General features: G+C 41.1%; 1 protein-coding gene across 1 annotated transcript in view; it reads left to right on the top strand.

The window, feature by feature from the left end:
- Window positions 1-5,391: 5,391 nt before the first annotated feature.
- LOC145397182 (uncharacterized) overlaps window positions 5,392-10,237 on the top strand; it is a 36,305-nt gene continuing 31,459 nt past the window's right edge. The window contains exons 1-3 of the mRNA XM_080270381.1: window positions 5,392-5,502; window positions 6,340-6,453; window positions 8,787-9,019. Of these exons, the coding sequence (XP_080126507.1) occupies window positions 5,392-5,502; window positions 6,340-6,453; window positions 8,787-9,019 (458 nt within the window). The remainder of the gene's footprint in view (window positions 5,503-6,339; window positions 6,454-8,786; window positions 9,020-10,237) is intronic.

Raw genomic sequence — 10,237 nt, 5'->3', positions numbered from 1 at the left:
GACTGACCTGGCCGGGCCCAACCAAACCACCCGTCTAGCCAGAACAGGGGAACAAAGAGGTGTGTTGCTAGCTGCAGGGCGCATCATGCAGCACCACTCAACCCCCATGACTCCTGCATCCCAGCGTTACAGGACGCCATGCACGGCAAAAACGTGGGGAGACAAAACCCCCACTGAACATGGAAGATGGGCAGGGACGAGCAACATCACCAATAGGCCTCCTCTACCTGTGATGTAGAGGGGGGGGGGTTGGTCCACGAGATCAACAGATGCCGAACCCTACAAAGATAGGCAAGCCTCCAGAATAGGTGGCACTGTCAGCCATGCTTCAAGCCCCACCACTACATCAAGGTGACCCCCCGTAGTGGGCATCCTGCCAAATAGTGGAGACAGTGTTAATACCAGGATCAATGTGTTACATGTACACAAAGTGGATATTATATACAAAACATGGACGAAGAGTAATGCATGATAGGCTGGAAATATGCAAACGTGTGGTATCGATGACGGTGAAGCAGAATGAACAGTGTGTGGCTTGTTTATCTATAATAAAAATATAATTTGGTTGGCAGCATATCCATTTTACGTTCTACAGTGAAATGCCTTATATACAGATAAGAAAGTTAAGGTTATAGGAAATGATATGGGTACATGCTACGTCGAACAGCTGGGTGTTGAGGACTGTTTTATCTGCGTGGTGCTGAGTGGTCCCTCCTGGTTGAGCTGCCGGTTTTGGCAGGTATGTTGTGGGAAGAAGTACTGTGCTACCTTAACTGTTATTAAGTCGTTGTTAAGCAGTAGAAATTAATGCAGATTTAAGATCTGTATATCAGTCATAGTAAACCTACACAATATTCTCTTTATTAAATACAAACATTTTTTTCAGTTCACCACGGCTTACTGTAACATGTTAGCAGGGCACAAAACACTGTGTACTGTACATGTCTGAAGTTCCCAACCAAACTCATTAATTATAATATAATCCGTGGTACAATTTTCCACGTGCCCATTCAAACAACAGATAAAGTTACCCAACAGACCGCCACCATCGTACACATGTTACGGTCATTTTGCGAAATTGGTCATTCTGCAAACTACCGGGTCATTTTGAAAAAAGACCAAAAGCGTGATCAATTTGCAAAAGTGACATTAAATGTCTGGGCATTTTGCAAAAGGACCACAGTTTTGGTCTTTCTGCAAAATCATAAGCAACCTATTGGGTAGTTGGTCAATATGTAACATGAAAAAGGACATGAAAAACGGCTAGTTTGCTAAATCATCAGTACTCTACTTGCTCACCTGAAGTGAACGTAAGTGGAACCAAGTGGACGTAATAAAAAGACAAGTTTATTATATCTCAGAAAATACATTGAACCCTATAAAGTATGTTTATTCAGCCTTCAGAAAAATTTTAGAAATAAATATCTTACATCCTTAAGCATTTGTGTGTGTGTGTGTGTGTGTGTGTGTGTGTGTGTGTGTGTGTGTGTGTGTGTGTGTGTGTGTGTGTGTGTGTGTGTGTGTGTGTGTCCTTTTAGGAAAATACACTATCAGACATGTTAGAGCAAGACGCACTGCACTTGCAAATGCTATCTATTACATAATACTTTGTTTTTGAAACAGCGTCTGGTCATACATGACTTACTGCAGTAGCATTTAGCGATTCCCTAACATTGTCCCACGGAAGCTGCGTGGGCTACTTCCCGCAGACTTACTTCCCGCTCTTATGATACATCTACCAAGAGGAATATCTCCACAAATGAAGAAAATTGGTTACGAGTGTACACCTGCTTAAGCAGGCTGTGCTTTGTACCAAGCTTATACGAGCCACTGTCCAATGCTTGAACAGCAATTGCCTTCATATTCGGAAACTCAACCCGTCCGCTGTCAACGAATGGAACTAGAACCATCACAGTGTCCCCTGTGTGGGCTGGTTCAAATCGCTTCACTGAATCATCCATCATTTTTTATAGCTTGTTTCTTTTGTTCTGTGTTGGACTTCATTTGTTCAGTGAATACTACGACTCCGATCTCAGAGGGAACAAAGCACTACTTTGCGACACACACACACACACACACACACACACACACACACACACACACACACACACACACACACACACACACACACACACACACACACACAACTAACCTGAGCTCGTAACTTCATTGTGATCGAGACAGTTGGCATGACAGTCACAGACGTTCTGTATATTGACCAACTATATTACTAATGATTTTGCAAAAAAAATAAAAACCGTGGTCCTTTTGCAGAATCCCCAGACGTTTAAGGACATTTTTGCAAATGACCATGGTTCTGGTCTCTGTGCAAAATGCCAAGATATTTACGATCATTTTGCAAATTGATCACTGTTTTGGTGTTTTTGCAAAATGACTGGGCAGTTTGCAAAATGAGCAAACTCGCAAAATGCCCATAACATATACAAACACACACACATAGTCTCAGCTTTTGGTCTTGAAAAGTGTGGCCTCCCATAACGAAGTGATGAGAGGTGGACTTTGACCTCCCCACCAACTTACCACATTAAGACCATCATGCAATATTTTAACGACAAATACGGACCTAAGTAAAATGAGGTTGTGGGGGATCGAAGTCCGCAGCCGTAAAGGATATAAAGGACAAACGCTCGTCTCTGCCTCACACACACCACAAAGCCAGCCAGGAGACAGGACGTGTGTACTGTGCAATCCTCAGGTCCTGTCTTACCCCCTTACTGTTTTTTTTAACCAGCCCATACCCCACTGACCGGGCTAATGTATGGCCCGGCCTGCACTATAGGTGCAGGAAATCTTTGAAGGAACGAACGAACGTCTCTGCCTGCAATTAACTACTGCCGTGAAAAAGACACTTACAAATTCTTACAGAGTAACAGAAGACTAGGCGCGAAGCACAGTTAGGATGTGGTCTTCTCTACATTGTTTCTGTCACATGTGGACAAATTTTCCCCACCACGAAGGAGGCACCGAACAGAGAAGATGTTATTTACTAGGAAATAGGTTGTTTTCTCACCGACTCCGTTCTTTCTTTACCCCTGCACAATTGTTGACTCTATACAGGGGTTTTATCCGCCCCTGTGTGGAGTACAACTCTCATGTGTGGGGAGGCTCCCCACATACAGCTCTTCTCAATAGGGTGGAGTCAAAGGCTTTTCGTCTCATTAACTCTCCTCCTCTTACTGGCTCCCTTCAACCTCTGTCTCTTCGCCGCGCTGTTGCATCTTTATCTCTTTTCTATCACTACTGTAATGGTCACTGCTCCTCTGAACTGTCTGCATGCATACCTCCACCACTACGACGGGCGCGTAGCGCCCGTCTAGCAGCAAACTCTCATCCCTTTTCTGTCCAACTCCCTAATGCAAGAGTTAACCGTTACTCCCAGTCCTTCATTTATGCAACAGGTCAACTCTGGAACTGTTTCCCTCTGTCTAGATTACCTGCTGCCTATGATCTCCAGTCTTTCAAACGCAGTGTGTCCAGGCATCTCGAAATAAATGGATCTTGAATTTGGCTCTGTCTTGTATTTTGTTTTTTTTATCTTGGAGGGAACTGTTATTGCGGGCTCATGGCCTTTGGTTCCTTCTTCCTCGCATAAAAAAAAAAAACATACTCTCTACATACACTAGACTGATGATTACAAGAGTCTCCTTTCGTCTCTGTTTCTTCAGTGCTATAGGGTAATATTTATACATGTTTAAAGTCATTTTCAATTTTTAGAGAGAGAGAGAGAGAGAGAGAGAGAGAGAGAGAGAGAGAGAGAGAGAGAGAGAGAGAGAGAGAGAGAGAGAAATTCAGTATCATAACTGATAGTAATACAGCAGTGTTACAGATAGCCCTGATCGCCGATGGATAACAATGAAATCTGCTGCTCTGCTGTTGATGGCTGCGGTAGCTGTGACTGTCTCAGGTGTTGAAGCCTCAGCTCTTCGTCCTTCCTCAGGTATATCCTTGTACTGTTTGCTTGCTTGCACACACACACACACACACACACACACACACACACACACACACACACACACACACACACATTTTACCTCAAGAAATAAAAAAGGGCGCTAATGATACAGTAATTATTAATTAATTGCATGAAGGAGTGTTAGTGCCAACTTTAACATATGGATGTGAGACTATGGTGTGGCATGAAAATGAAAAGTCAAGAGTAAGAGCAGTGGAGATGGGACTGCTGAGGAATGTATGTGGAGTACAGAGAGTGGATAGGATACGAAACAATGTGATTCGTGAAAGATGTGGAGTGAGGAAGTCGGTGGACACCAGAATCGAAGAGAGTGTACTGAGTTGGTATGCTCATGAGGAGAGAATGGATAACAATAGAGTGGTGAAAAAGGTATACCTGAGTGAATTTGAAGGAGAGAAGAGGCGAGGTAGGCCAAGGAGAAGGTGGAGAGATGCGGTGGATGAGTATGTGAGGAAGAGAGGTTTGGAAGTCGGTGAGGCTAGGGAACTGACAAGAGATCGAGCTGGCTGGTTGAATGTTGTGAGGAGAAGTGCATGATCAGGGATTTGGCAGCCCTTTTTAACGTGGCAGCGTCCGGATTGACTCAGTCGGATACGTTTATGTGAAGCTACAGAACTTGATGAATGTTTTTGGCGTATCCGATAGAGCCAGGATTCCGGGGGCTTGAATGATGAATGAATGGACGCATGGCTCATTGGACTGGGCATATTTGGCCTGTCTGGACATTGCTACTCCTCACCCTGCCCTAGGGTGGGAAAGGAGGTCCGGATGATTATGATATATATATATATATATATATATATATATATATATATATATATATATATATATATATATATATATGCTATATATTTTATGCATTTTATAAAATATATATTATATACATTACATATATTTCATATAGATTGATAGATATAGTCGTCATATTATACAATACATATACGATTATTATTTTCCCACTTTTACTGTGTATATTCAGGCGATTTTATCAGCAATGGAAAGTGTTCTAAGTTATTAAAATAATTACTGCCTCATTAATTTCACTAACCCCGTTACTAAGTAAGGCTATTCTAAGTCTGGTAATCGTTTGGTTGAACGCTAACTAAAAAATAAAGTCATATAATAAGAATTCAGGGGATCGTAATATTGTAGGTTAAGGAGGCTCAGTAACACATCTCCCATACCAGATCCTTTGTGCGTAGGGTACGATAATATTCTCGCTTTGATGCACAAAATATCTCGATATTAAAAGGCTAAGACTAATATATAGAAATGTCACTATGTAATACGATGATATATCTTCAAGTGAAAGTTGCTAGAAAGCCTCCTAACCCACAAGAATGCGCTGAGGGAATAAATATTTTACTGTTAATTCATCGGCAGAATCGACAGACGTGATGGCGGAATCGACAAAGACGGTTGGTTCAGTACTGTCGTCACTGCTGCAAGACAAGTGTTACGCTATATTGATCTCTGATGGTTCTGCGTCACACAACACCATATTCAAGGTATCTGAGCAAAAACAAAACTGTGACATAGTGCTGTAACCAAAGCTATGAAAAAGTTATGAAACATATTGATATCTTCCTTTAACGCTTCCTGATTATGAACGAATACACAATATTTACTCAGGCAAACACATGAAAAAAGTTGCATTCCTTCTCGTTAAGTAAATTTAAAGGCTTTCAACAACATGACGACATTTCAGTGTCATCATCGCTGTCTCCAGTAAAGTCTATTAAGCTTAGGAAAGACCTGGTACTGAAGGCATTTGGGAAAGCTACATCAGGCCCACAAAGACCAAAATGTCTATCCTAAGCTGAGTACAATTGTCTAGCGAGGGTATGAATAAACGATGATTTTTACCACTAGAGGATAATTTTGAAGACTGAACTAAACTTCCTAAGAAAACATTTTGAGGGATCTGTGTTTCATATTAAATTTGATCAGGGTTTAGGCTCAAGCAACCTGTTCAGATCCAGCATGATGAAATACTACTCAACAGCTAGAGGACACCCCCCAAACACACACACACACACACACACACACACACTAAAACAAAAATACAAACACACACACACACACGATACCAAATTGCCCTCCTCATGAGCTTGAGAAAATTTCCATGCAGTGAACTACTGTGAAATTCTAAGACGCACATTCCATTTGGGACAGCAAAAGGCCGAGTTTTTTTTTACAGTATATGAGAAAAAGTTGTAAACAAAATTGAAAGACTGCATGGTTGTAGCAACAGCACTGTAGATAAACACATCTTTACATCCATAGCTTGCATCTGGTGCGGTGTGGAAGCTTCTTGTATAATATATGTACACTTTATGATGTAGATGGACGAATTGCGATCAGCTTGGGGTGCAGGTGTGTTCGAGATTGATGTGAACAGCCGGCACGCTAACGTGACGAAACCATTTACCTCCACGGTGGTCGGCTTGGCCCGCCGGGTAAGTAATATATTAAAAAAAAAACACTAATATGAATACCTAATAATTAATGAATATAAAATAAAACCAGAATTAACAACCTGATTATAAACAAAGTAACTGAGCACTGGTCTCGTGGGATCCAATGGAGAGCCTCTCAGTATAAGCATAAAATGACTCTCTCTCTCTCTCTCTCTCTCTAAAGAGGAAGGCAGAATGAAAGGGCTACTGGTGTAGGATTTCTGACTAACAAATCTTGCAGAGAACAAATGTTAAATTCAGCAGTATGCCTGACAGAGTGGCGTACATTGTAATTATGCAAAGACACAGAGTTAAAGAAATACAAGCATATGCATCCAACTCTGAAAACACACGTGAAGAAATACAAACCTTCTATGACGGTATCTCCTACATTGTGGACGCAGAAAAGACCCAGCATCCTGTACTATTGCGTGAGTTGAATGCAAAAGTTGGCAAGGCAAACTGTTGAGAAGCATGTATGGGAAAATTCGGACTAGGATAGAGGAATGACAGAGGTGAAATGGTGGTAAATTTTGATGAAATGTATAATATGAGAATAATGAATACATTCTTCAACAAAAGAACAGGGAGAAAATGGCCTGGAGATGTCCAAAGGAAGAAACAAAGAACGAAATTGACGTCATTCCCACAGATAAGGAAAACACAATCAAAAATGTTACAGTTACCAACAAAGTAAATATTGTAAATGACCACAAAATAGTGGATTGCACGAACAGATTTTATTTCAGATATGAAAGAAAGCAGCTGATTAAAAATAAAAAGGTATGCCCAACAAAAGTATGCGAAAACAAAGCTGCCTTTTAATTATAAAAAAAAAAAAAACATTTCAGGTTACAAGTCATGTTGGTTGTGACACTGATGAGCTGAATGACAGACTAACAAAAGTGTTAAGGGAATCAGTGGAAGCAGTAGGGAAAGCTAATACAATATATATATATATATATATATATATATATATATATATATATATACACAGTATACTGGGGTTCTCGTCCTCTCTGTAATCGCCCAAGAAATGCCTTCATTCTCTTTTCCTTTGTCGTGGGTTACCATTATTTCAAGTGATGTAGCTTCCTGTCATCTGCCTATACGTGACTGCCATCATTTTTTTAGAATCACGGGTGGGAGGTAAACTTGGGTATTTTCCGAACTATTTTGGCTTAAAGCACACTTAAAAGGGCACTTAACACCATTTGCTTTGGAGTTTGTTAATATCCCATACCTTTGTCTTATGCTTCACACAAAGTTCGCTTTACAAACAGACTTAGAGATAAAAAAAACAGACGCGAACTTAGGATTATAGGATTGGTTGAAAAGATATAGGCTATGCATGTACTTGTTTTGCTTTGTCCCTTTGTGTCATATTTACGGGTATTCTGACAGGACACAGGTACCCGGATGCCATTTGTCCCCTCCCCCTTCTCTCTCTCTCTCTCTCTGTGTGTGTGTCTGTAGGCTAAACATTACTTTTGGTGTTTGTTGGATTCTTTTATCGTTTTCGCGTGCTGCTCCAAAGTGCGCATTACAGACGTACGGACATACAGGCACAAACTTATGATCGTTCAGTTACATTCACAGATTTACGTATGCAGTCTTTGTCTTGTGCATTTGTCATATTTAAGGCTATCTTGACACGACGCACGTACGCGGTCAACTTATCCTGAAAAAAAGCCTCAGTGCAAATGTCATATGGGCCTTAACTTTTACTGCTTGAGTTTGTTTTTATCTCTTACTGTTTTAGCGAGATTCGCCACAAAATGTTCTCACTATAGACAGGTAGACAGATAGAAAGACAGACAAGGAAACACAAACTTAGGGCACAGAATTATATTTCAGCTTAAAACATTTCAAGTCCAACCGTTGCATTTTTTTTTTTTTTTTAATGATCGGAGGACACGTGTAATCTTGTGAATGGATTTTTTTTTTTCTTTTAATATGCTTTTCCTTCCTATGTTTGTCTTCTGTAAAAATAAAAATTCTCCAGGGATTCGGGTTATATTGTTACCTAAGAATAGTAAACCACATCCAGGTGTGAAGGAAATATTGTTTGCCGGTGTGGAAAATTATATGAAGGAGTACAGGAAATTTTGTTAGTTACGTATAGCCAGTGATCTAGTTTGCAGGATATATTGTTCACAAGTATCATAACTAGTTTTCTTTAGTCCTGGATATAGAAGGATTCAGGAGTGTTGCCCATATACGAAAATATTCCACATGTGAACGTAACCCTTTCTTTAATAATTCCTAGCCCCTCTCAAAGCAAGACATGTTGTAGAATACCGGATTTACTCTTATCAAGGTATTATTAACAGATGCGGAGACTGTCGTGGTGTGTGCTGGTGGTGGTGGTCAGTGATAACCTTGATTTCCTCACGAACTTCGCCGACTCCTCCCTCAAGGGTCGTCTTCTGGTATGGTCGACGAGGCTCCTGGTGGTCACTCGCCTGTCTATGGAGGTCCTCGGGGCTTTACTCGCCTCTCACTGGACCTTCTCCATGATGAACACCATGGCACTGAACATTGATCTATCTGCAGAAACAAACGGGTAAAAGATACTGTAATAGATAAACCGTCGAAATATACAAACATACGTACCAAATATAGTATACATTTCATTACGCCAACTCCGATGGTTCAAATGAATGGTGTCATGGTGAACTACATGATGCTTGAGACACAGGGAGCTGGTTCAGTATAGATCAATTTTTAATATACAAGTAACGTAATATACACCGTCTTAATTGATTTGACCCCAATGCAAGTGCAGTTGAGATGCATTTAGCACATTAATATTTAGTCACCACTTAAATTAACTCAGAGAATATCTTTAAAAACTAACTATTTCCAGACGCCTTAATCCCGTAAAGAGTGTCCACAAACAAATCGCCTCCATGTCGTCCCGTCCCCCGCCATTTCACTACCCTGCTCCCAGCTCACACCCCCCTCTCTCACATACCTCTCCACTCCATCCCTCCATCTCATCCTTGCCCCCCCCCTCCCTCTTCCCCCTTCAACATCACTCACATACACTCTTCTCGTCAGTCTCTCGCTCTCCATCCTCTCCACTTGGCCAAATGTTAGGTATAATGTGTGTGTTGTAGAAGGTGAGAATTTATCTGTCAATAACCAGAGTCTTTAATCCAGTAAGGGGCGACCACGACATAATCCTTTTCAAGCCGTCGATTCCTATGTCATTTAACTGCCTTTGCTCCCAGTCATGCCTCATATATATACCTCTTCACCCCGTCCTTTCACCTCATCCTCGGTATCTCTCTCCCCTTCCTCCTCACCCACACACACTCCCCAGATCAAACTCTTACTCTCCATTCTCTGCTCTTGGTTAACCCTAACCATTTCAAGATAATCCCAACGCCTTTCAGAATAAGCATCTCATCTCCATATGCCCCTCTTAAATAACTCATTTCCAATCTTCTCAGTGCTGATGTGTGTCCTTCTAGTCAAGTTAAAGCTTTACTTCCATACGTTACTCTGGTGATCACAGTACCATCAAACACAGATTTCTTCATGTATGCTCACTTCCCTGCTTACTGTCACTGCCCTTAGTTCACCTGCAGCTTCCCTTCTGTCCAGTGCTATTCCGTGAGCTGTATCCTTAAAACACCAGGTGCTATTTATGAAGGCGCTCACATGTACCATTAGATCTTCATCCAGCGTCACTGTGCACTCCATGACCTCCTCAAAAATAAATATGATAACTTTACTCTTACCTAAAATCACCAAACCTTCACTTAACAGAAAGAAT

Source organism: Coenobita brevimanus, chromosome 40 (genome assembly GCF_032717465.1).
Source record: "Coenobita brevimanus isolate Jiangsu-jjx chromosome 40, ASM3271746v2, whole genome shotgun sequence".
Classification (NCBI taxonomy): domain Eukaryota; kingdom Metazoa; phylum Arthropoda; class Malacostraca; order Decapoda; family Coenobitidae; genus Coenobita; species Coenobita brevimanus.
This window is presented reverse-complemented; position numbering and strand designations above follow the sequence as displayed.